At 45.3% G+C, this 27,534-nt stretch overlaps 1 protein-coding gene across 1 annotated transcript in view; it reads right to left on the bottom strand.

Moving 5' to 3' along the window:
* Positions 1–2,143: 2,143 nt before the first annotated feature.
* Positions 2,144–27,534, bottom strand: part of GRIK5 (glutamate ionotropic receptor kainate type subunit 5) — a 344,153-nt gene continuing 318,762 nt past the window's right edge. Inside the window, exons 10-20 of the mRNA XM_030213069.1 lie at positions 24,830–24,934; positions 23,840–23,947; positions 23,477–23,680; positions 20,489–20,602; positions 12,851–12,960; positions 12,488–12,661; positions 12,247–12,412; positions 11,624–11,849; positions 10,080–10,208; positions 5,130–5,251; positions 2,144–3,323 (exon numbers count right to left, since the gene is read on the bottom strand). Coding sequence (XP_030068929.1) covers positions 2,955–3,323; positions 5,130–5,251; positions 10,080–10,208; positions 11,624–11,849; positions 12,247–12,412; positions 12,488–12,661; positions 12,851–12,960; positions 20,489–20,602; positions 23,477–23,680; positions 23,840–23,947; positions 24,830–24,934 — 1,827 coding nt within the window. The 3' untranslated portion in view covers positions 2,144–2,954. The remainder of the gene's footprint in view (positions 3,324–5,129; positions 5,252–10,079; positions 10,209–11,623; positions 11,850–12,246; positions 12,413–12,487; positions 12,662–12,850; positions 12,961–20,488; positions 20,603–23,476; positions 23,681–23,839; positions 23,948–24,829; positions 24,935–27,534) is intronic.

Genomic DNA, 27,534 nt, shown 5'->3' with positions numbered 1-27,534 from the left:
GGCTGTTATTACATGAGCCTTATTTGCCCCTGCTGTGGTTGTTCTATGTTGTACTGTTTAATTTTGATGCAGATATATCTCAGGTATATTCCTGAAAACCCAACTGGTTAGGTGTGCTCTGAGGACTGAATTGAGAACCACTACCCTAGGCATACCTTTAGCCTTGCTTGCCTCTTAATAATCAGTCTCAACAATCATGACCATTCCAACCTCATCCTTCCCAGAATAATCCAAATAAATGGGCTATTTGAAAACTGCCCACTTATGTACTGATGGTTCTTTGAGTTTGTGTAGTTGTCAAGATCTACTGTTTTGCTTTGACTGCAGCTGCTCTTTGCTGCCCCCCCCCCATGTTGTTGCTGCCCTGGGTGGCTGCCACGTTTGCCTAGTGGTTAACCTGGCCCTGGATCTAGTCCAGGTTTTACCTCACTGTAGGCAATTGCCTTGTAATTCTGATGCTCTGTTGAATTCACACTGTAAGAGCAAGCAGTGGGACAAAACCAGGACCGGATCAACCTCTCCTGGAAAGCTGGAGCAGAAATTGGCCTGCCTGAAACAGTTAATCCCACTCCCACCATGGTGCCTCAATAGGGGTGCAGGTTCTTCTTGAGCAGTGCTTCTGTTCCTCTTCTCTCATTACCTGTAGAGACATCTGGCCTCTGAGGATGGCTGATTCCTGTCATAGATTTGCATAACGTCATCTAAAATGCTAAACAAAACGTCCCTTTTTTTGTTCATTTTTCCTCCAGCCTAAAAGTGTTCTGTAGAGTTAGTGACCACACAAGGCATATTAGGTTAGTCCTGGGCTTTGTGACCCTGCCCTAATGCATTTGGCTTCCTAGCACTGCCCCCACGGATAAGTATCTAAATCCCAGCTAGTCCAACTGACTTGGCCTGAGTACCACAGACAGGTAAGGCTGGACCTCAAGTGGTCATCTAGAAAAGTGTTTTCCAAGTTGTCCTGGAGTACGCCATGAAGGTCAGGTTTTCAGGATATCCACAATGAATATACATGAACTTGATTTGCATATACCACCTCCATTATAAGCAAATCTCTTTCATGCATTTTCATTGTGGATATCCTGGCAAGGGGTTCTCCAGGACTGGACTTGGGAAACACTAATCTAGAAACAAAGAATTTGAACATGACCTCCACAGTCTAACCCACACCCCACCTTCAGACAATGTCCCTAAATCATGATCCCAAAGATATATTTGACCACCCCACTTTTAAAATTGTTCCGTCTTCTGCTTTTGAGGTGGGCCAAGCTTGAGGATGGTGCAGAGAAAGCGCCGCCTACAGTACAATGGCGACATCTAATGGCCAGACTCAGGCTGCACACATAGCAAGTTTTGGAAAGCAAAACCTGTGGCTTCAGGGCCATGAGCTTGACCACTAGATAGTCAACTATGTGTCAGAATTTTAGGGGCAGTAAAATAGCCAGGAGGGTTGGCTGGTTGGAGTAGCATGGCTGATGGAGATCTCTAGCTCCCCCTAGCTGAAGAGAGAATTGAGTTGACCAGGCAGGGAGACAGGAGCCTGTGTTGTGTCTCCCTACTCTTTCCATTCTTCCTTAAAGCTGGCCTTATGACCATGCATTTCAAACCTGCTCACGGTGCCAGCCTTAAGAAGAAAGAGATGCAAGTAAGTTGAGGTCAGGGGGGTGGGGTGGAACAGGCACAAGACTAATTCACGCTATGGCTAGATCTGGTATGAAAAACTTAAAAACATGCAGGGAAAAAGCAAACCAGGGTAATTGTGAGTAGATCTTCACGGCATCTAAGGACCAGTATGGGTTGGTTCCAACTGAACCAAAAGCCCAAAGCAGCATAAGAAAATCATAAAGCTTAAAAACCTGAAAAATTCTCCTTCAGGCACAGTGATTTACACCCCCCCCCCCCCCCCCCCAAAGTACCAGGGACCAACACTTGGCTACCTCAGTCTCTTCAATTGTAACTGAAAAACCAACAATTCTGGTCCTGTCCTTAGTTGAAAGCAGTTTATCACCATCCTCTATAAAATGACACCCCACAGTTCCATTGGCACCTCCCCCACTCCATCTTGCCTAGGGCAGAACAGAATGAGACACAGAAGGGGCAAAGGGAGGACACAGTTAAAAGAATGAAACAATCTTGAGTTTTATTTCAGCTCTCCCAGTCTGTTACTGCTTACACATGTACCACTATTACCACATTTTCTTTTGGCACTAGAAACTTTGCAAAAACAAAGCAAAATAGAGTTAAAAAGAAAAAAACTAATATAAAAAAAAATCCTGCATGAATAGTTGCAGGGTGGGGGCAGCAGGGGGCAGCATTGCTGTGGGAGTGTCAGTACTAAGACTGGGAATGCCCTTTTGGTCACTTTACTCCTGGGCCTCATTTCTTTTTCAATTTTGAACGTTTCTCAGGCACCCACCTTCTACCTATTCATGTTGCCAAACTGTGAAATTCTGTTGAGTTCAAAACCTCTTCAGTCATCCACTCCCCCACACACACTCTGGCCTAAAGAAGGCAGTTTTAAAGAATAACCTTCCCCCAATTTTGTGCCAGTGGCGAACAAAAGAATGCACATGTACGAATCAGCCTTCCTCTGCTGTGCAGGTCTCTCCATATTCCTCTTTCTTATTTGTCTTCATTGTTCCTTTTCTTTCTCTTCCCTGTTACCACCCCACCACCCCTGACAGAAAAAAAAATAACATTTCAATCAGAAAATGAAAAACATGGTAGCTTCTCTGAGGCATGGAGTCTCATCGTGCGCACGGCGCACACTACATGAAAATAAAACCCAAAAAATAGATCAAGGCACCTCCACTAGGGTGAAGGCGATATTATATATAAGTTTTTTTCTTTTCTTTGTTTTTCCTTTTTATAACCAGTAGTCAATTGCCTCTTCTGAACTAAAAAGCAAAACTCCTCAAAAGGTCATATAACATCACTCAGAGGGCTTTGTGACATCAATCCTGCTCGTTCATGTTCGTTGGCTGCCTCCTGGGCGTGGCCTCCTCGGGCGGGATGGGGATCCTAGGCATGTGAGAGGCCCGCAAGGTCTGTATCCTCCGACATTCCTGGCAAATGCGGATGTGGGTGCAGCTGCGTGGGGGACCTGGATCATCCAGAAGCCGCTGAGGTCCAGGTCCGGGCTCTGAAGAATGGGCCCCAGAATAGAGTTTGCCATTACTGAGCCGCATCTCTCGGACGGAGCGCAGTGGCTTGGTGAGGGCAAGCATGGCACGACCTTGTCGCCTCCGCCGTCGCCAACGCGAAGGCTTCCGGCAAGAGACGGCGTTCCGAAGCTCACTCAACATCTCCTGGCAGACAGACACCTGGAATAGAAGGAAGGAAGAGGAGGAGCCACTGTGAAAAAAAAAAAAAGAGACAGAGAGGGTAGGACCATGGAACCTCCCCCTCAGGACTCTGAAACCTACTCTACAAAAAAAATCAGGAGATTACCCCATGGAGAAACCCCATTACTGTAAACCCAGGTAATGCATAGGGTTACCATATGTCCGGATTTACCCGGACATGTCCTCTTTTTGAGAACATGTGCGGGCGTCCGGACGGGTTTTGCCAGTCCGCCTGTTTGTTTGGATTTCTGGACAAACGGGCGGGCTGCGAGCCTATCCTAACCTCCCCTTCCCTTACTTACTATCTACTGCCCTGGTGGTCTAGTGACCTCTTCGGGGCAGGAAAGAGCCCCCTCTTTCCTGCCCGGAGTGCTGCCCTCGCCCTGCATCCTGTTGCTGTCACGAGACTTCAACTCTCGGCGGCCATTTTGAATCCAGAGACCGTCATAGCAACAGGATGCAGGGCAAGGACAGAGCTTCGGGCAGGAAAGAGGGGGCTCTTTCCTGCCCCGAAAAGGTCACTAGACCACCAGGGTAGTAGATAGTAAGTAAGAGGAGGGGAGGGGTGACCCGGGGGAGGGGAGGTGACAGGGGGGGCAGGAGAGAGGAAGGAATATGTGACAGGGGGCGGGGCAAGGATGCGAAAGGGGTGGTGCGTGGGCGGGGCAGGGGGCGGAACATGTGTCCTCTTTTTGAGAGGACAAAATGTGGTAACCCTAGTAATGCATCACTGCTGAAAACTCAAGTGAAGTAGTCTAGTGGCTAGAGCAGCAGGCTGAAAACCAAGGAAGCCAAGGCTCTAACACTGCTTGTACTCCTTGTGATTTGGGTACCTCATTTTGCACAATGTTGCATGAAGGAGTTTATGTTAAACTAGCCGTTAAGCCCGTAAAAACGGGCTAGTATTGCAGCCCTCCTCTCTCCCCTGGCCTCACCCCGTCCACCGATCCTCCCCCCCGTATCCAGCGACCCTCCTCTTTCCCTTGGCCTGCGACCCTCCTCTTTCCCTTGGCCTCCCCCCCCCCCTCCCCATGTCCAGCAACCCTCCTCTGTGCCCTGCTCTCACCCCAAGTCCAGCAACCATGGCCTCTCCTGCCTGCCCTTCCCCCATGTCCAGCTACCCTCATCACCGCCGCTCCCTCTCCCCTCCGTGCTGGGCCCCCTGCACTGACCTGACAGCGCCTCTCACCTCTGTGTGAAAGTGCTACAGGCAGCAGCAGATCGCTCTGCTGCTGCCTGCAGCGCTTCCACACGGAGGTGAGAGGCGCTGTCAGGTCAGTGCAGGGGGCCCGATACGGAGGGAGGCGGGAGAGGCGGCGGGGATGGGGGGAGGGTGGAGGTTGTTAAGCGCAATGTTCCTTTCCAGGCGGCAGTGGCGGCGTCCGACAATTCGACTCCGTTTCCCTCTCTGTTCCGCCCTCTGATGACGTCTTGACGTGAGGGTGAGACAGAGAGGAAGTCTGTACTGCGCATTTCCAAGTGAGTATGGTCACTTGCCGTTTATATGTTTGATAACATGCATTAAGTTGCATTAATTCAGGTTAGTACACAAGTCCTTAAACTATCTGTGTACAGAGGCTTTCCTATTGTACTTGAATATAAATATCCTCAAACTGACAATGAAAAGGTGCGAGCTAAATAGACATATTAAATAAAAAACTCTGATATCACTGTTATATCTGCCGGGATGGAATGATGGGGGAGAGGGGACACTCCTGATAATATCCACCCATTACTCTTTCCTTCTGGTTAATGCACCTATCTCCCTCCTCAGTCAGACTTTACCTCCTCGGTCTCTGCTGAACGCCGTGTGGACCAGACAAACTCCATGATGGCGACAAACACAGCAATGATCAGACCACATATCAGTACCACAAAAATACCTCCAATATTCTCCATTCCAAGACCTGTAGGGGGCAGCAGGAGGTGTGAAGGTGACACAAATGGGGGTGGGGTGGGGGGGGAGAAACAGGTGGAAAGGTGGCAGAGAGAAAAGAGAAAAGCATTATGGATGTATAAGGTCACAAAAACACATTATTATGAAAACTCCCGGCCTTGACTGTGGATAAGTTGTTTGAACGTGTAACACTTTTTTCTCCACTGGTGGAATCCTAGTAGACGTCATAGGAGCCAGCTCTGTGGGTGTTGTGGGTGCTTGAGCATTTCCAATATTGAACAAACTCCTTGACTGTGTTCAGGGAGGGTTAATTTTCATTGGGTTTAGCACCTCCAATCATTTTGAAAACAGTGTGTAGTTGCCAGCAGCTTTTGCCCATGCCCTGGGTCTTCCATCTGCCGTGTCCTTCCTCCTCTGATGCTATTTCCTGTGGGCAGAACCCAGCAGACTGCAGACTCAGGACCTGGCTGAAGGCAACCTATCTTCAGGCTGCTGCTGCCTGCAACCTGCACACTGTTTACAGGACTGCAGGGAACAAGGGGAGAGGGAGAAGGTACAATGCTGGACACACAGAGAGGGGGGTGCAGAAGGGGAGAGACCGGATCAGAAGGGTGGGGAGAGAAGGGGAGAGATGCTGAACCAAAGTAGAGAGAGATGAATGGGGGAGGGTGCCTATGCAAGCAGGCTAGGGGCACCACAATCCCTTGAGCAGGCCCTATGAAAAAGGCAGAATTGTAGAATTTCACAGTTTTAAAAAGCCATCACTGCAGTCCTGACAAGTCTCCCGCTTTCGCGGGTCATCTCCCACACTCCTGCCGTGGAGCCGGGATCTCCCGCTGAACAGCCTCTGTTTCCAGTGACAGCAGGAAATGCCATCATTAAATGTCATCTCCTGCTGCTGCTGGTCTCATGGCGGGGGGGGGGGGGGGGGGTGATGATGTTTTATGAAGGCGTCTCCTGGTGTCGCTGGAAAGGGAGGTTACTTCTGTTCTGGTGCTCCTGGCAGCAAATCATGGTGTGCTGGGGTGGTTCTGGGCGGAGTTATGGGTGGGCTGGGTGGAGTTATAGGTAGACTGGGCAGAGTGGGGTGGAGCTATGGGCAGGCCCTAAATCTCCCACTCGGAAGGCTGACCCCCAGTGCAGCTCTGCTGCTGTCTCTGCTTTCTACCTAGCCTCTCTGGCCCAGTGTCTGGGTCTCTCTAATCGACTAATTCTGGAGAAGAATCATGATTTCTTTCAACTTTTCCCCATTAATTTTAAGTGGGGAACCCCCACCCCCTTGAAATCATTCTTTTCCAGAGTCCTACCTACTCCCTAGCTGCTTTATATAACCTCATTCCTTGCAACTTAACTCTATTTGAGTTCCCTTACCTTGATTAATCCCACTTATACCCCTGCTGGGTTCTCCCCAGTCAATTTTCCTGTTTTAACTCTATGCTTCTTATTTATTTTTGTCTACATGTCTTCTCAATCTGTTTTTGCTAGACTATAAGCTCCATTAAGCAGGGACTGTCTGTTATTATGTGTTTGTACAGTGCTGTGTATACCAGATAGCACCATACAAATAATGATAATAATTGAGTCCCTTATATGGTGTGAAGCCCCACCTAGCGAATCCCAGGATGCACTGGGCAGGACTGGGCGCCGCCATTTTCAAGGCAGCGCTGGAAGAGGAGGGAGTGTACTACTCCTTCATCCAACACTAAAGATACAGGGGGCGAGGAAGAGGGCTGCTAGATCACCAAGTTGGGAGGGCTTGGTTTGCAGCCCACTGAGCCACCAGGGCTTTTTTGGGGGATGCAAGGGGGGATTAAGGGGCTGGAGATCCACCGGATCTCCAGGCCCTGAGAACATGTGTCGGGGGGGGGGGGGTAGGGGTGACTGTGTCGTTGGCTTGGGGTAGGGGGGGGTCATGGTTCCTGCTTCTGCGGGGGGGGAGGGGTTCTATTGGGGGAAATGGGGGGCCTGTTAGCATGCAAATACATGCTGGACAGGGCTCACCATTCCTCTCCAATGGTCTGCAAACCATAATGCCAGCTCTGAGCTGGCATAGGGTTTGCCGCGGACAGCGAGCCAGTGTTTGGTGTGCTGCCCGCTGATCATTGAGGAGGAATATGTTTAGCATGCCTTTGCATGCTACTTGCAGTAAAAGCCCTGTTTAGCATGCATTTGCATGCTAGTTGCGGTCAGAGTCCATGAGTGAGCTGTTTCATACACTTGGGAGCTCTGATCATAGGGCGGTAGTAAACGCAGGCGCTAGTATGGTGCCAATAGCTTCTAGCGCCCGCGTTTGCTTCTGATCATCGACCCATTAAATCGTCTTGTCGCCACCAACTCCCAATATTTAGCGGCACTAAAGCTGGCAGTGCCTCTGACTATTACTTCTGACAACTACCTAAAAAGGAGGCAGGTCAGGGATGGTACGGGGGGGGGGGGGGGGTGGTGGATAGCAGTAGGAAAGAGCCCAGGGTTATGCATGTGCCGATAATATTCAATGCTGGCACCTGCATCATTCGGTGGCCTAATTTCAGACAGATAAAACATTGTCCTAAATTAGGCCGCTGAGCAATTCGGGTGCCGGCTCTGAATATCAGGCCGGCACCCACATAACGCTTTTTAAAATTATGAGCCCCCCTCCAAGCCCTTTCACACCTCCCCTAGAGACAACAAGCACTCCCCCTCCCCCCATAATCCCCCCAGCCATTCAGGTAGCCCTCCCCTCAGGCCTATCTCTGTCCCTGGTGGTCCAGTGTGAGTCATTGGGGGCAGGAGTGTAGCCCCCCTCGCTCCTGTCCCTCGCTGCTGCCTGTTGAGGCAAGGGGCAATCTGGGGGAGTGGGTACTTCTTGCAGTCTGGGTGGGTGGGAAAGGGCTCAGAGGGGCTCAAAGTTGTTTTTAAAAAGTTATGCAGGTCCAGGCCCGATATTCAGCTGGGCCCACATAAGCTCCACTGCCCAGACGGTGGGGGGGAGGGGGGGTTACAGTGGGTTGGATATCATGTAAAATGTTTATTCTTTTGGTTATTGTGTGTTGATCTTTTAATAAAGAAGATATCTAAAAAAGAAAAGAAAAAGCTCCACCGCGCTGCCCCCAATATTCAGTGCCTGGGCCCAGACATGGCCAGGCACTGAATATTGGGAGCTAATTTAGAGATGGTAAGCATTTAAAAAATCGCTGACTGTCCCTGGCTGAATAGTGGGGGGGGGGGGGGGGGGGGGGGGGAATGTGTAAACGTGCAGCCCAGTGACAGAGAGAGAGAGAGAGCGCGCGCATGTGCGCACAAGTATATGACAAAGAGTGGTCTCACACTGCCACCTGCTGTCAGATATTAGTACTACACAAGAGGGCTTTGATTTGGGGGAAGGGAGCAGATTTTCACAAGACAAGGCAGAGTTGCAAAATCTGTGAATACTTTAACTTGTGGACTTTGCACCCCAACTTTCATACTTCCCCCTCTGAAACCTGCTCATGGAGAAAGTACCCACAGAGACTTACACTGCTTTTTCTATGGGTTCCTTTACCCTTCAAAACAACTTGTTATTGCCACACATGCACACACACCCCTCCCCACCCCCATGGCCCCAGGAATTCCTCTGCACTATGGAAGCCATTTTTGTGCATATGTGGCTGCATACACTCATAAATGGTCACAAAAAATTCCTACTGACGTAAAAGTATTCACGATGACATAATGGCACATATTTTGCCAGTAGGCATGTACAGGGACCAAGTCTGGGCAGAGAGTGAGGGTGGAGTTTGCAAATACATGTGTAGATTTTAAAATCTGCTCATTTATGCCCGTAGGGCCCCATACTCATACCACGGGAGTTAGCTCGGCTAACTCTAGCAATCAGCACTGAACCCGGATAATCAATGCCGAGCCGTTTCCGGTGACTGGCATTGAATATTCAGTTTATTTTTGGCCAGTTCAAACTTAACCAGCCAAGCCGATATTCAGCACTGAACAGTTAAGTTTGAACCAGCAAAAGATAAGCCTGGTAGTCACGAGGTCAAATATGGCTGCCAAACTTTGCCGGCAATGCGCTGAAAATCGGCGGATAGCCGGTTATATATATAATATAATTGACTAGCCACTATCCACCAATTTTCAGCAGGCCATGGGCCAGCCATGTCCCACTGAAAATTTGTGGATAGCCAGTTATGGGGCGTTTAACCGGCCAGGTGTCAATCCGGGCCAGAAAAATGCTTTTGAATATCAGGTTGGGTACTTCCAAATTATAGGTGCAGACATTTATACCTGCTCCAGGGCAGATATAGCCAGTGCATTTTTTCAAGTGAAAAAGGTGCAGGTACTCAAATGCCGGGCCACCCTTCAGGAATGGGGTGATCACTCAGAGACCCACTCCACAATAGCCAGGCCCCCTGCAACCAGTCATAGAATCTATGACAAGGAAGAATTGGTGTGTAGAGCCTGAGCGCTTTCATTAAAACTTGCGGGTCCATGGGTCAATTTTAGCAGACAATGGAAAAGGTGCTGGTACTCAGTACCCCCAAGTACCCCCTGGATATAACTGTCCACACCTGCAATGCAGACACGATTTCTACCACTTCTATTGTCTTCATAAGATTAACTTAAACTAATAAGGGCCTGAAGTGGGCTTACACTAAGTGCCCCCTTATAAAACTACCTTCCATGGGGATAAAAGTATGAGTGTTGCTTATCCATGCAGATACTTTTAGCCACTGAATGGGCAGGTGGGCAATTTCAGACAGTTAAGTAACCTGGACAAAAGACTTTTTTAAATATTCCACTCCTTCAAAGTGTATACCCGGGCTAACATGGAAGATTACACCCCAAGGAGCCTGTACGCCCCTAACCTTTTGCCCGGTGGTCTTCCTCTTTTGGACACTTTCCTCCTTCCCACCACTTTCGCTTCAGTACTTCCAGCCGGTTGTTTTCTTGCATCTGCAGGATGGCCAATGTGATCTCATCACGGAAGGGAGAGCCTGGAAAGGGAGAGAGCAGAAGAGAATCATATTCACAATGCATCAAAAGTGGAAGCTCACCATACTTCAACACAACTGAAGCCTTTTGGCATCCCTGTTACTGGCATGTCCCTGTTATTCAGCGTAACGCAGTGTAACTGCATCCAGCCAGCAATGTTAAATCTGTGTCCCCGAGAGCCCCAGAAACCCGCCTGCTCTCCATTAACCCTCCCTACCAGGTTCCAACAAAGTTCAGAAATGGATCTGCTGGTTTTCTTGTTATTCCCCATCTGCTGCTTACGGCTCAGATCTAAAGGAGCAGAAAGTGCTGGAGGCATTTCTATAAAGTGTTGGGCCTCTAGGAATGTTTGAGTCAATAACTAGCACCCGCTTTGAATGTAGTTTCTGAGGTTTTTGCAACTACATTCAAAGCGGTTTACATATATTCAGGTACTTATTTTGTAGCAGGGGCAATGGAGGGTTAAGTGACTTGTCCAGAGTCACAAGGAGCTGCAGTGGGAATTGAATTCAGTTCCTCAGGATAAAAGTCCACTGCACTAACCGCTAGGCTACTCCTCCATAACTCTTATGCAAGCTGCTAGAGGTAGGCTGGGGAGGGACATTTTGGGGTGGGGTCTGCTATTTTTATTTTCCCTTTTTTATTTGTAAGTTAATTTCCTAATTGCTTGGATTGTGATTTGTAAAAAAATTTTCTTATTTTTTGGATATCCCATGTGGATGGTGATATGTTAATTTTGAAATTCAATAAAGATATAAAGTTTAAAAAAAAAGAAAGGGGGCCTAAAATGAGCCCCCCCCCCCCCCAATAGAACATGCTAAATTTGTAATTTTGTAAGCCACATTGAGCCCGCTCTTGTAGGATAATGCGGGGTATAAATGTACCAAAATAAATAAATAAATGCAAATTTTACAATGGCAATTACACATATACAGTAACTGCTGTTACAGAATACTGGCATAAATGTATGCGCCTACCAAAGGTGCGCAACTTCTAGAATAGTAAGGACAGTTGCACACGTAACTGTTAACTGGTGCCAATTAGTGCTAGTCAAGACCTATTATTTCTCATTAGCACCAATAAGTTCCTCATTAATAAAGCAATGTGTGTGCACAACTATCCTTATTCTGTAACTTGCGCATGCTAATTTGAATTCTAAGCTTAAATTTGGGCACCAATCTTTACAGAATTTGAGGTTAATTTGCTGCGTAATTTGTGCTTTCTCATCACTCTCTTCTTCTGACGTTGCCCATCCCCCCTACCATACTGGTGCTGAGAGACTGATGCTGTAACCTTCAATTTCTCCAGCACCAATCTCTATGCTGACTACTGCAGTCTTCTGTGGTGCCTAGCAAGGAGAATGGTGAAAGCCCCTCTGCAAGATCCTCTTCCTGCCACACACCAATAACTTACTCACCCAGGGGCATGCCAATTCCGTATCCCTTGGTGTCCAGTAAGCCCCCGATCTGTGTCAGGTTGCAGTTGAGTCGCCGATGATACTCGTTCATGGTAGACTCAAGCAAGAAGGCATACTTGGAGTTCACAACACGAGCAATCCCTTCTTCTGTGCTCTTCACAAAGACACTGGGCTGCTTGGAATGCATGTAATTCCACATCCGCTGGTAGGTCTGGTAACGGGAGTTCTTATGGAAAAGACAGGGGGAGTGTATTGAAAAGGGAAAAATGGTGGGCATAAAGTTATCATAACTACCTCCAGACAACAACCAATGAATATACAATATGATATTTGCAGCATGCAGGATTGAGGTGCACTGAGAGAAATAACACCTGGAAGAGGCTCGTGGCGCATTTCCAACCCAACTCTCAAGACATCCCACACTGAACTCCAACCTCAAGGGTCATGGTGTTTCTTTCCCATGGAGCTCCTACCTGAGAGGCCATAGTGGGTCCCCTCTTGGAGCTCCCACTTGAAGAAAGGTCATCGTGGATCTCTCCCACAGACCTCTTACCTGAAAAACTGTTATAATAGGTTCTCTCATGGACTTCCCACCTGTAAAATGATCACAGTGGAGTTCCTACCTGGAAGAAAGTCATGGTGGATCCTCCATGGATGGTACCATACTCAATGTTTGTTTGGTCAGCCAGATCATCAGCAGACTCAATGGGAACTTCCATTCTCTGGACTGTGAGAAAAGCTGCCAGGTTTGCCGTGTAGGATGAGATGATTATCAGTGTGAAGGCCCACCTGATAAGGTAAAACAGCAGAGTCAAGCAGAGGTCAAGGAGAGGTGAGGACAGGTCAAGGAGGAACCGCACATACCAGACTCCGCTGACACAGCGAGTGGAGAGGGCCCGAGGCATGATCTCTGAGCCCTGCTGCATAAACCCCCCAACAGGAAACCAGAGGCTGTTGCCCAGCGTATACTGATTCTCTAAGACGTGGTGACGCTCCCGAAGGCAAGGGTGAGGGTTGTACCACTCATAAGGGCTTAGCCTGAGCAGGAAAGAGAAAAAAAAAGAGGGTAAAACCTTCTAGTCACACCAGCAGCTATCTCTCTCTTTCTTTGCCTCTACTCTTACCCTCCTAACCCTACTCCTCTCCCCAAGAGATAGACAATAAAAAAAGAAAGACAGAGACACAAAGGTAGAAAGACAAAGCCATCTTGGCTAGACAGAGCTTTACCTGGCTGCCAGGAATAGGACACAGCTAACAGCAAGGTATGCCAGCAGCATAAAGAGCCACACCGCTGGAGAAAAGGGATCTAGGAAGGAGAAGTAGCCAGGCTTCCTGCCCTGGAGAGAGAGCAAAGACACACATTATCCTACAAGATACACAAACACACAAAGAACCAGGACTGAATGTGAAGCAGAAAATAAAGGGATACAGTAGCTCACAGAGTCAGCAGCAGAACTGAGACACAAGGGGATAGAGTGATTCTGTTAGAGGCAGGGATTAGAACTGAGGCACAGGGGGATAAAATTATTCTGTTAGAGCTGGGGATTAGAACTGAGGCACGGGGGATAAAGTGATTTTGTTGGAGCTGGGGATTAGAATTTAGGCAAAGGGGAATAAAGTGATTCCATGGGAGTTGAGGATTAAAATTGAGGCACAGGGGGACAAAGTGATTCTGTTGCAGCCGGGGATTAGAACTGAGGCACAGAGGGATAGTGATCCTGTTGGAACTGCGGATTACAACTGAGGCACAGGGGGATAAAGTGATTTTGTTGGAGCCGGTGATTGGAATTGAGGCACGAGGGATAAAGTGATTCCCATGGGATCTGGGGATTAAAACTGAGGTATAGGGGAATAAAGTGATTCTGTTGGAGCTGGGGATTATAACTGAGGCACAGGGGGATAAAATGATTATATGAGAGATGGCGATCAGAACTGAGGCACAGGGGGACAAAGTGATTCCATGGGAGCTGGGGATTAGAATTGAGGCACAGGGGGATAAAATGATTTTGTTGGAGCCGGTGATTGGAACTGAGTCACAGGGTGATAAAGTGATTCCATGGGATCTGGGGATTACAACTGGGGTACAGGGGAATAAAGTGATTCTGTTGGAGCTGGGGATTATAACTGAGGCATAGGGGGATAAAATGATTATATGGGAGATGGAGATCAGAACTGAGGCACAGGGGGATAAAGTGATTCTGTTAGAGCCAAGGATTAGAACTGACACACAGGGGATAAACAGAGGCGTAGCCAGGTTTTGACATCAAAGGGAGCAGACTTTTGTAAAATAAGCACCAGTGCAAGGCCGAAGGGCCGGGAGAGAGGAGAGGGTTAAAATTCACCTAGGCATATGCAGTCTGTAACTCAGCTGTTTGGGATTCGGGTTGGGGTTGGGGCAGGGCTAGTTATGTCAGCAGTAAAGGGACAGTAGGGACACTTTTGAACACAGCAGTGAAAGACCCCTTCACTGTCTCTGGTGCAACTGCACCAGTCATTTCCCCCCTAGTATCTCTATTACTGATGGTATTATACACACTGAATACACTCCAGGGAATTATGTGCTGACAACATCCAACTAATGTACCACAATAATACAAATTATTAAACAGAATAGTATTTGCAGTATTCTGGAAGTATATGAAGGTACTTTAACAGTTGGCTCCCAGTCAGTCATAGCTCCCCAGTCCAGCATCTTTCTGTTGGCCACATTAAAAGTGATGTTCAGCAGCAATGTAGCAAAAAATCCAGTGGTTACTGGCAACCATAAAATGATTTGCTTTTGCTATCAATTTTTTTTGGTAAATTGCCAAATGGCCACCAGGTTTTAGATCTGCTGTTCTTTAGTTTACTGTAGACTAACAAAATATGTTTGGAATAGATACTGTATTAGCTGCATCTAATGGTTAGAGACATTTATTTATTTATTAGGCTTTATTTACCACCTTTGTGAAGGAATTCACTCAAGGCGGTGTACAGTAAGAATAGATCAAACATGAGCAGGAGGCAATTACAGCAGTAAAAATATTTGAACAACAATACAAAGTATGGCATGGTATACTTCTTGCAATGACAACACAATATGCACTAGAACATTATAATTGGTAGTGAAGGGTAAGGCAAAGTTGTAACAAGTAGATGAGTAAGAAAGTAAGAAGAATTAGAAAGTAAGGTGATTGATTTGAAGAAAGTTGCACATGAGGTCAGAGAGATGGTTAAATATTATCTCAGCTAGGGTAGGAGTGGATAAACAGGTCCCGCTGCAGTATGTACAGCCCGAGTCAATCCTTGTGTGTGAGTGAGACTAACAAGTTAGTTACTTCTTCCGTTAAAGGCTTGGTTGAAGAGCCAAGCTTTCACCTGCTTCCTGAAGTAGAGGTAGTCTTGTGTTAAGCAGAGCCTTTCAGGCAATGCACTCCAGAGTGTGGGGGCTACTCCGGAGAAGGCTCGCTTGCGGGTATCACATCGTGTAATGTCTTTTGGAGAGGGTGTAGTTAGTGAAAGTCCTTGGGAGGACCTTAGTGTCCTTGGTGGTGTGTGGAGGATCATCCTATTCTTCAGATACTCAGGGACATTTTCTTTCAAGAGCTGAGAACCAGGGAAGCCAGGTTTCAAATCCCACTGCTGCTCCTTGAGAGCTTGGGTAAGTCACGTAACTCTCCATTATCTCCGGTGCAAACTTACCCCCCTTTTTTCTAAGCCGCACTAGCAGCTGCTGTGCTGTAATGCGGACATAGCCCATTCACTTTGAACGAGCTGTGTCAGCATTGCCTCTTGGCAGCCGCTAGCACAGCTTAGTAAACAGAGGAGTTACAGGAAAATACCTGTGGTACCTGAATGTAACTCACCTTCAACTACTACTATTCTATTCTATTCTAGTGCTTATATCCCGCTTATATCTACCCAGGAATCAAAGAAGGTAACATAAAACAGATACCAAGGCAGCTAATTTGCCATAAGAAAAGAATATAGATTGAAATTAAAATTCACTAAGATCATAGAATTTACTAAAAAGAAAGGTCTTTAAATCCTTGCAAAATTGAAAATAAGTAGGTAAAGATCTAATTTGCATAGGTACCATATTCCAAATCTTACTGGACAGATAACAAAAAGAATTTACATGAAATCATTTCAGTTTAATATTCTTAACCAATGGAAATCCCAACTTAGTCTCATAGAGGGAAAAGTTAATAATTCAGTAAGAGATAATGGACAATTTCCCTAAATAATTTTATATACCCAACATATTACCTTGAACTCCACCCATAGTAACATAGAAAATGACGGCAGATAAAGACCTGAACGGTCCATCCAGTCTGCCCAACAAGATAAACTCATTTTACATGGTATGTAATACTTTATATGTATATCCGAGTTTGATTTGTCCCTGCCTTTCTCAGGGCACAGACCGTAAAAGTCTGCCCAGGACTGTTCCTGTACTAACAGTTCTGAAGCCAACGTCGAAGCCCCTTAAAATTTACACTCCAGCCCCTCCATATCTATTCAGTCACGATAAGGGCACAGACCACAGAAGTCCGCCCTGCACCATTTTTTTTCTCCAAATATTGGCATCGCCACCCAATGTCCGCTAAGATTCCATAAATCCATTCCTTCTAAACAGGATTCCTTTGTGTTTGCCCCACGCATGTTTGACTTCCATTATCGTTTTCATCTCCACCACCTCCCGAGGGAGGACACTCCACGTATCCACCACCCTCTCCGTGAAAAAATACTTCCTGACGTTACTCCTGAGTCTGCCCCCCTTCAACCTCAATTCATGTCCTCTAATTCTACCACCTTCCCTTCTCCGGAAAAGGTTCGTATGCAGATTAATACCTTTCAAATATTTGAACATCTGTATCGTGTCACCCCTGTTTCTCGTTTCCTCCAAGGTATACATGTTCAGGTTGGCAAGTTTCTCCTCGTACAGTCTGCAACGCAAATCCCATACCATTTTTGTAGCTTTTCTTTGCACCGCTTCCAGTCTTTTTACATCTTTAGCCAGATACAGCCTCCAAAACTGAACACAATACTTCAAGTGGGGCCTCACCAACGACTTGTAGAGGGGCATCAACACCTCCTTTCTTCTGCTGGTTATACCCCTCTCTGTGCAGCCTAGCATCCTTCTGGCCACAGCCGTCGCCTTGTCACATTGTTTCTTCACCTTCATATCCTCCAACACCAACACCCCAAGGTCTCTCTCCTGAGTCTCCCTAGCTTCAACAGGCAACCAATGTAGTTTACCAATAAAGGAGATGCCCGATCAAACGTTTTACACCTATAAATTAATTTTGCTGCTGTGTTCTGAAGAAGTTGAAATTAATATAAAAATTTATGATGTAATCCAGCATAAAAAGCGCCACAATAATCAAGTTGGGTCAAAATCAATACCTGTACTAAGACCCGAAAATCCTCCTGGAAAAATAAAGACCTCGCTGTTTTTAACTGACATAATTTATGAAAAAAAACTTCTTACTCAAATTATTAACCTGATTTTCCATAGTTAGTTTAGAATCCAGAATAAACCCTAAAACCCTTGAAGAAACATTAAAAGGCAGTTCCTCACTTGAGTTTAATTTTATAGGCTTAGGAATATCTGAAACCGAGGTACTAAAAATATAACAATAATTTTAAGAAATTTAAAGAGGCTCATCTTTGAGTTCTTTCTATACTATCCAAAATTAAACAATGATCTTGTTCATCACCAAAACCCAGTGTAATCAAAATTAAAATATCATCTGCATATGATAAAACCAAACATTGTGATGAGAGTATGAGCTTAAAACAAATCCAGTACCGGGTATGCTGTGAAGTAATAAAAAACCCTACAAAAGTCACTCAGGACCTATAGAGCAACCTAGGAAAAGGCAGCACTGTAAATATTGTAGTGGACACTAGAACATCGATACGCCTATTGGAAAAACTAAACAAGCTGTATTAATACAGATTGATCCTACATAGAAATTCAGTGCTTAACAAAATACCTGGCCTCTTTCACAAACACAGAACCTCACCAAATACAAAATAAGTAACCACAACTTAAAAATAGAAATATGTAGACAAAAATTAATCTGAACCCCCCAAGAAGCCAGACTCTGCATTCATTGCAACACCAGAGAAGTAGAAGCAATGACGCATGTCCCCCTGTACTGTGCAAAACAAAGACAGCAGCTGCAAATTTCAAAAACTGATATTTTACAAACACTACATTAGAAATTAACAAATACAAATAAAACAAAAAACAGAAAATAAGGTGATATATTTTTATTGGACTGCCTTAATACATATTTTTGATTAGCTTTCAAAAACCAAAATCTCTTTCTTCTATTTTTCTCCCCTATCTGTTTAGATTTCATTCATTCATACTATCTAGTCTTTAAGCTCCCTTTTTTTCACTGAATCTACCTACATGTCTTTCCTTCACCCAGGCCCATCCATTCCCCTTTCTCTTATTCCTCATTCTTTCATTAACTTTTCCCTTTCTCCCTTTGCCATATAATATCTCCTTTCAGTCTGTCTCTCTCTCGCCCCCATCTGACTACCTAGCAGCATTTCCTGTCTCTCTCTCTCTCTCCCCCTGCCAACCAGCATCATCCCATCTCTCTCTCTCTCTCTCTTTCTCCTTATCCCCATCTCCCTCTCTTCTCCCCATCCAGCATTATACCGTTTCTCTCATTCTTTCTCCCCTATCCAACATTGTGCTTTCTCTGTCTCTCTTCCTCCCATATAGCATTACTTTCTGTCTCTCTTTCACCATCTAATCCAGCATCATCCCATCTATCTCTCTTCTCATCCACCAGTCTCTCTGTCTCTCTTCCTCATCCAACATCACCCTATCTCTTTGTGTCTCTCCTCCCCCATCCAGTATCATCCTATCTCTCTTCTTACCCAGCATCAGTCTCTCTCCCCCCATTCAGCATCACTCTATATCTCTCCACTCCATTACCCCGTCTCCCTCTCTCTCTATGCTAACCCATTCAGCACCATGATGTCTCTGTCTCTCTCCCCCCCCCCCCCAATTCATCATCAATGTCTCTCTCTCTCCCCCAATCAAGCATGACCTAATCTCTCTCTTGCTATCGCTCTTCCCCCCATATGACATCACCCTATTTCTCCAATTTCTCTTATCCCTACCCCCTCATCCACCATCACCCCCTTTCTCTCTTCCTCCCTCTTCCGATCATCCTCTTACAGCATTTCTCAAGTTTGTCAGCAAGCAGCAGCCAGAAGCATAGCTAGGGGGGGGGGGGGGGGGGGGGAGAGGATGGAAAGGGGAGATATCGCTCCCCAGATTTCAAATTAAAATGGTGCCTACCTCTCTTGCTGCTGGGCCCACTCTCCTTACAGGTCTCTTTCCTGTCCTCTTCCGATCATCCTCTTACAGCATTTCTCAAGTTCATCAGCAGACGGCAGCGCTACCAGCTATAAAAACAAAGCGAAAGCATGCAGGACCATTTTCCTGCATGTGCTACTGCTGCTGTGCCGGTCACACCTCCTCTGATGTAAGGTTCTGCGTTGTAGAGAGCATAACTGGAAGAGCAGAAGTGGTGCACACAGGAAAATGGTCCCGCATGCTTTCACTTTGTTTTTAGAGCTGATAGCACTGCCACCTGAGGCACAGGGGCATAAAGTCATTCTGTTAGAGCTGGGGATTAGAAATGAGGCACAGGGGGATAAAGTGATTCTGTCAGAGCCGGGGATTAGAACTGAGGTACAGGGGGATAAAATGGTTCTGTCAGAGCGGGGGAGTAGAACTGAGGTACAGGGGGATAAATTGATTCTGTCAGAGCTGGGAATTAGCATGTGATTGATGGGGAGAGGAGGATAAAGTAATTCCACTGCAAATACACCCATTCAGCAAAAAAAAAACCAGAAGATACAATCCTTTGTACTCTCTCCTCTTTACCATTTTATATATTATTTAGAAGCTGAGTCAGGCTGCCTAGAAAAGGACATTTCTGGAACAGGATATGTGCAGTATATGCACCTTGTGCATTACGTGGTGCCTTTAATATGCACAAGTGCACTATATAAGGAAGCACGTACATACTACAGTGCGTAACTGCAAGGGGGTGTACACATGGGTGGAGCATGACTGCAAGGGAGCGTACACATGGAGCATGGGTGGGACATGGGCATGTCTCCTACTTATGGAATACTCGTAAGTTCCATGTATTGTATGGCGCACTTAGTTGCGCCAACCTCCAACAGCCATAGAACTAGCATAAGTGGGCACAACTCAATGAAGGCGTGTTGATGCTTACACTACTATTCTGTACAGAATCTTGGTGCCAAGATGCCGTCATAGAATTGGAGCTCAGTGTGCGGCATTGAATCATGTAATTTGAGGTGCCAAGTTATAGAATTGCCCCAAAAGAAGCAGATTCAGTAAATTGTACCCACAGTTAGGTGCTTAGCACTAAGCAACCATTATAGAACAGCATTTAGTGCGCATTCCCACACCCAACTTGGGGCACGAGGGCTTATGTCTGCCCAAAACTGGTGTAAATCTTCACCCCCAACAGATGGCAGTTGGGTGCACAAATCCAAGTATTCTATAACATCGTAACTAATTTCTGGGCATGCCCCTCCCATGGCCACACCCCCTTTTCAGCTGCACAAGAGAAAACTTAGGCACACAGTGATATAGAATAGCACATAGGCAGTTTCATGCATAAGTCCTAATTGGTGCCAGTTAATGTCAATAATTGATTGTTAACAGCTCACTAACTAATTATTTTGCATGCGGATCTGGGATCTGCGAGCAGATTTTGGCAACCTTTATAGAATCCAGGAAAAAGGGTAGTAATGTGAATAAGTGCTCTGTTTGGAAACGTGTGGTGTCATGCAACAAATGGTATCGCATACCATATGAACGCGATACAAGATGCTGATCCCAAGGGTCATGAAGGGTTTGGAGAAGTCGATCACTTTCTCCCGTTCCGCAGTGATAGTGAAAGCTGCCACGGCTAGATCCGCCTTCTGAAAGAGAAGAAGAAGAACTGATCATCTCACATCAGGTACAAGACCATCGGCTTCCGATAGAAATCACATGTAGTTGACTCTTCTCCTCTACCTATTCCCTTTTACAAAGCGGAGGTAAGCCCAAGGCAGGCTTACTGCTTGCTAAAAAGAAAGTACCGCCGGGCCACTGTAGCAATTCCAGCTCTACAAAAATATTTTTATTTTTGTAGCGGTGGTGCATACCCGGGTTAGTGGGGGAGCCCTTACCACCACCTCAATGGGTGGTGGTAAAAGCTCCCCCCTCCCCGAAATGGCTGCACGGCAAGTGCTTCACTTGCCGCATGGCCATTTCCTGAAAAAAAGAAAGACCTACCTTTTACCCGCTGTGGTAAAAGGGGGCCTCAGTCCGTGTCAAAAACACGCACTGACACCAGCTCAGGGCCCCCTTTTGCCACAGCTTGATAAAAAAGGCCCTAAGTGAATTTAAAGCAGCCTGAAGAATATAGACTTTGAACAAACCGATAATGTCGTTCAGATATAATGGATGTTACCATGTTGCTGGTGAGACAACTGGGTTTCCTTATCCTTCAGAGAAAGCATGTCTAATGTTTTGTTAACCTTTATGACTTTGTTTATTTATTTATTTATATTCGGCATTATCTCTACATTCTAAGCGGAGAACAATATACAAAACTTTCCTCTTTGAAAGGTTTCTGCGCATTGATTGAGTGTGTTAGATTATAGCTGGCCATCAATGGTTTATTGTTTAGTTCTTATTTGTATCTTATTTGTGCTGCTCTGCTCTTACTTTATATTGTGCTTATGGTATTGTAAACCATGCCTGTCATTTTATTTATTGTTAGCCACCTTGAGTATGTTTGGGATAATGTGGGGTATATATGCCAAAAAAAAGAGTAAACATATAAATAAATAAACATAAAGGATAAGGCAAAAAAAAAAGTACTCTAGAGTTTTTTGCTGTTTTCTCAGCAACTCCTTGGAATTTCAACATCAAATTTTACAACATTATTTGTTGTTTTTACCCTCATTTATGTGCCAAGTAGAATGAGATTATTTTTAAACACAGTGAAGTTCCAGACTTTTTAGCGTGACCACCCAGTGATTTTCATGTGTTCAAAAAATGTTTGTGCTGTAAAACTACCATTATTTGAAAAAAAAAAAAAAAAAAAAAACGGAGCACCAGCGTACTGTTAATGATCAGAGTGATGTAGACTTTTGCCTTTAGAACAACATTGGAGGCCTATCACAAGCTCCACCCAAAGCCACAAACAATCAATAAACTCAAGAAGCGCTACAGATGATCTGGGACAGCCTGCCACAGGAGCCAATCGACAAGCCTGGTAAGAACTTTCCAAAGCAAATGAAGCTGGGGGTGGACACTTTGAGCATTCACAGGGACTGTAAAATTCTGACACATTGTTAATTGTATCATTTGAATGACGTTATTTTATCTGTTTTAACTCAAACATTTTTATCACAAAAATATTTCTAGATAGTAACGCTAAAATGTCAGTAGCATCAACACAGCTTAAGATAATTACATTTTATTTAATAGTAATATGTAAGTATGATGACTAAGGGCCCTTTTACTAAGGCGCACTTTAAAATGGCCTGCGGTAGTGTAGACGCGTGTTTTGAGCGAAAGCAGAATCATTTTTCAGAGCACCTGTAAAAAATGCGGGGGGGTTTTGCCAAAAATAGACATGCAGCAAAATGAAAATTGCCGCGTGTCCATTTTGGGTCTGAGACCTTACCGCCAACCACTGATCTAGCGGTAAGGTCTCACATATGTGGTAATTGAGCGGTAATGGTCTACACACATAAAATGCTGCTTACCGCCTGATTACCGCCCACGCGCCCGAATGCAGTGGGTGTGCATAAAAACTGAAATAACCATATGGGCCACGTGGTAGCTGGGCGGTAACTCGGAATTGCCGTGCGTTGGGCGCGCATAGGCTCTTATGTGGCTTAGTAAAAGGGCCCCTAAATAAGTAAGTAAAATTTCTCAATGAAATTCAAAGCAGTTGCTGAGAAAATGATAAAAAATAACTCTAGGGGGTTACGTTTTTTTTTGCCTCACCCTATGCAAACACAATAACAAATTTAACCAAACAATAAATAACAATATTTATAGCAGAAAATAGAAAATATACAGCAGCATAAAAGTCCACAAAGTCAAAATGGGCCCTTTTACTAATGTGCCTTTTACTAAATCTGGGATTAGCGCATTATAACGTGGGACTTTCCCATGCACTAAACCCATGTAAAAGTGCACTTTTCTAAGAAACTTTCCATGTTTTAAATTTTGAGTCATAAACTAGTTTGCATTGGCATTGGCATGCAGAATATGTATAAAGTTAATGTGGGAGCCCCTTACCACCATTCAGGAGGTAAGTGCTCTCGTGTTAACTCTGCGTTGGTCATTTAGTGTGTGCTAATGTGAAGGCCAAGCTGGTTAACGTTTCTACACCCATTCTCAGAAATTATTATTTTTTAAATAGTTAACGCACATTAGCATGTGCAAACAGGTAAAACATATTTTTCTCATGCTAGGCATGCGATAGGGCTTAACGCCCTTTAGTAAAAGGGTCCTTAATAAGATGATACTGTGTTACATATAAACTATTTTATTTGTACATTTACTGCCCCTGCTGTGTTAGAACATGAAACACAGTTAATCAAATCAAACAAGGATAAATTCTAGACTGAGTCCTATCCCTACCCACAATCACAGCAGCGTTCAATAAGTCATTCAGAACTGTGACGTCACAATTTCCAAACCCAATGCAGCCATCTGTTCTCACTGTGTGATCTTCAGAGTGGGTCCCTCTCCCCATCCCATTAATGCCAACTCCCAAGGGTGTACTATACCCTGTTCATAAGCTCTCCGACCATGCCAGTCCATGAACCATTGGCCTCCGGAGCCCCATACAGGCCATCGTCCACCAGCTTGATGCGGTACTGGAATTTGAGAATGTCTGCAAGCTCCTTCAGCATCTCCACACAGAAACCCTCATATTGCTCATTGCCCTGGTGCTCCTGGAAGTTCGCTCTGCGCATCACATATGGATTCTCCTGCATCAGAATGGACAACAGTGGCCATCAGGACCCGGAAACAATCAACAGCCAGAGATATCCAAGGGAAGAGCTACAGCTAGGAGCTGGCAAGGTTTTTGCAGGGAGAGAAGTGGCCATATTTGCATTATTGGAAGATGAGGAATCCACAGGACTCACCAGGATGGTGGTGACAATAAGGGTTTTGTTCTCCAAGGACTCTGAAATGCTGATATCCAGAGTGGTGGCATTCATGGCCAAGGTCCTGTTAGAGTACCAGATACCTATCTGCAGGAAAAGCAAAAGGACAATGGTCTGACAAGTTCCTTATGGTGGAATAAACAAGGCTACAGAGACAAAGGAATAAGCAACTGGAGTGAGGTGGACACAAATCTCCTAGCAACTCATCCATGGGAGGTTCAGACTTACCTTTTTCAGCCTGAGGATCACAGGTGTGGGACCAGTGGGGTTAAAGCACTGGATGGGACTCAGTGAGTGTCAGACTCATGCAGCTGTAGTACTGGGCTTGGGAACAGTGAATGTAGGTCACAGTACTGTCAATGGGGGGATCCAAGAAGCAGAACCAGCAACCTGCTAGTTTAGAAATAGTAGCTCCACCAATCAGCCAAAAGGAGGTGCTGCTGTTGGGTAAGTTGCAATATCTGTTCTTTCCTCAGCTGCAGTTGCTACAGTTTACCACTAGAGGGGGTTCATTACATGAGGTAGCATCAAGGCGCATTTATTTATTTAACTGTCTGGGCAAGGCACAAAATAAACATGCATAATAAAAATCATCACATAAAACAGACACACAAAAAGAATATAAACCAGTCTTACATGAACACTAAAAACCAATCTGTTCAAAAAGGCATACCACAATGATCCATCCTAAACACCAGACAATGAAACTTATACCAGAACTGGTCAAAACTGAACTCTTTATACTTGACTGCTTAATTTACTCTGTCACTTATGAACTTTAACGCAATGCCACTCTGTATTTCTCATTCTGGAAATGGCGATCGCCATAATGGCACTATGTAAGCCACATTGAGCCTGCAAATAGGTGGGAAAATGTGGGATACAGATGCAACAAATAAATAAACAATAAAACAAATACAAATCATACATAATAACTACACACAAAAAAGAAATTATTGACTCATTTACCTCTCTGTGGCCTTTTCCAGCTTTCTCGAGAATTTTCAGAGTGTAGTTTGTTCGCTGGCCCTTGCTGTTGAATTCCACCCGGCCTGTGAGCCCGTCATACTCTACCTGACGATGGGGGGGATGGGTGATGGGAAAGGAAGGGCAGGATGAGAATGTGGCATAATAGTGAGGGGCAGAAAGAGGGAGGATTGAACAAGGTGAAGAAAGGAACAAGGTAAGAAGCAGATACTTTCAACGGAGCTTTTTGAAATTGTGAATAAATTCATGCAGTCACAGTTACCTTTACATCATAAACGCCAGTTTCTCTATGTCATGCCTCCTCTGAAAAAGGGACTATGGCACCCCAATTCTGGAATCTCTCACTAGTTACAACGGAGCAGCATCATGTGGTCAATCCATGTGGCTCAGTCTGCTGGAGCCATGGGATGCCATGATTTGCTGCAAATGCCATTCAACAGTCTAAACACCCCCTCCCCGCCCGATCTGCTACTGTGCCCCTGCGTCAGCAGTGCAGGCTCTTAAATAGGAAGCACCCCAATCAGTGTTTCCTCTAAGCTGCACATACGCTTACATCATGAGGATGCCAAGCATATACTATTTTGTGGCAGCATGCAGGAACCCCGACTCCTGGAGTTGCTGCCTGACAGGAAAAGCGATGCTGGCAGTGGAGAGCTCACATCCTGCCCCAGCTTGGGCCCACCAGCCTGGATCTAGCATCTCTCCCCCTCCACTTCTGCCTACTGTCCAGCATCTCTGACTCTCTCTCAACCCCTATTCCCCCGGTCCACAGAAATAGGATCAGCTCCATAACTGTGTTTTAAGCAGTCGCTCTGCGTCAGATTAAAATACCCACTGTGGTCATCAACATCTTTTGTGTTATTCTTTTGGAAGATAAGAGATTTAATAAATATAAACATACAGTGGGTATTTAATTTGTTGAGGACTGAGGAGTTTCTGCATATGATATCATACCGACCCAATGTAAATGCCTCAACTCTGCAACACAGCAAAACCATAGATTGTATTGGACACTATATAACCTCCCCTATCTTTGACCCCTAATGTGCCTGTATCATACCTACCCTATCTGACCTTAACATCACATTGCATTTGTTCCCCTACCGGACTTGGCGATCGCCTTTAAGGTACTATGTAAGCCACATTGAGCCTGCAAATAGGTGGGAAAATGTGGGGTACAAATGTAACAAATAAATAAATAAATAAACTTCAAATGGTCAGTGGTCTTCATCATAAAGCAGATGGGGACAAACTTAAAGATCTCAATATGTATACTGTGGAAGAAAGGTGGGAGAGGGGAGGTATGTTAGAGACATTTAAATGCCTATGTGGTATAAATGCACAGGAGGTAAGTCTCAATTGAAATTGAAGCTCTGGAATGAGGGGGCACAGGATGAAGTTGAAAAGGGACAAACTCAGGAGTAACCTAAGGCAATATTTCTTCACAGAAAGTGTGGTGAATGCGTGGAACAGCCTCCCAATGGAGGTTGCGGAGATGAAGACTGTATCTGAATTCAAGAAAGCTTAGGACAAAATGCACAGGATCTCTAAGGGAGAAGGGATAGTAGATGTATTTATTTATTTAAAACATTTATAACCCACACAATCTGTAGAGCTCTTGGCGGTTTACAATAAATACATTCATAGTGATAAAAAAACAAATCATAACAAAAACATAACCATCACACACATACTACACCAAGGACTCCACACACAGTAAGCAAACTAACATCAACTGTGTATTACTTACTAGTTTACTCATATCTAAACAGAGGCTTGCTGGTTGCCAAATGCTAAGTATAACAGATGGTATAGGTAGACAGATTGGATAGGCCATATGGTCTTTATCTGCTGCCATTTTCTATCTGGCCGATATTTAAAACTATTTAATTGGTCAGGAAGGGCTCCTGGTCGGTTAAATAGTGTTTTAGCCCCTAACCACGAATATTCAGCAGGAGATTACAAGTGATCTCAGCTGATATTCGCACTTAGTGCCTAGCTGCTAACTGGTTATATTGCGTGACATAGCTGGTTAGCACAAATATTTACTGCAAAACTGGCTATGTTTAGCGGTTAGGCCGCATAAATAACAGGCCTATCTTTAACCGCTAAGCACTTAACCGATTAGCGGTGAATATTGGGTTAACTGGTTAAGCTGCTGTGGTCAAAACTAGAACTGGATATTCAATGCCAGTTGCCAGATACAGCCTGATATTGAATATCCAGTCTGACCGCCGGTATCAAGCAGTCACTGAGCAGCCTGACACTGCCTGAATATCGGGGGGGGGGGGGGGGGTATGTTTCTATGTTTTGCTTTAGCACCAGACATCACTGACAGTGATAGAAATTCACACAGAAGTTTAAAAGTAGATGGGGGAGGATGAGAGAGAGGGAGAGATGCTGGACTATAGCCAAGAAGGAAGGGGAGGGAACAGATGTTGGATCACAGGGGGCAGGGAGGGATGAGAGAGAGAGGGTATGTATGGTGTGGGGGTTGGTAATGTGTGTGTGTAGAGACATGGGGGGGATATGTGTGGACTGATTGATACTTTCTTAGGATGTGCATGGCGGGGGAGCGGGGTGGAAGTACGAGGCGAATGTGTTGGCAGGATGGGCATATGGAGGGGATGTGGGAGCAGTGAGTATGGATGTGTGTGAGGGAAAGATTACTATTGTGGGGCCTGAAT

The sequence above is a fragment of the Microcaecilia unicolor genome, chromosome 8, assembly GCF_901765095.1.
Source record: "Microcaecilia unicolor chromosome 8, aMicUni1.1, whole genome shotgun sequence".
NCBI classification, from domain to species: Eukaryota; Metazoa; Chordata; class Amphibia; order Gymnophiona; family Siphonopidae; genus Microcaecilia; species Microcaecilia unicolor.
The sequence above is the reverse complement of the archived record's forward strand: the minus strand, read 5'-3'. Positions and strand labels throughout refer to the sequence as shown.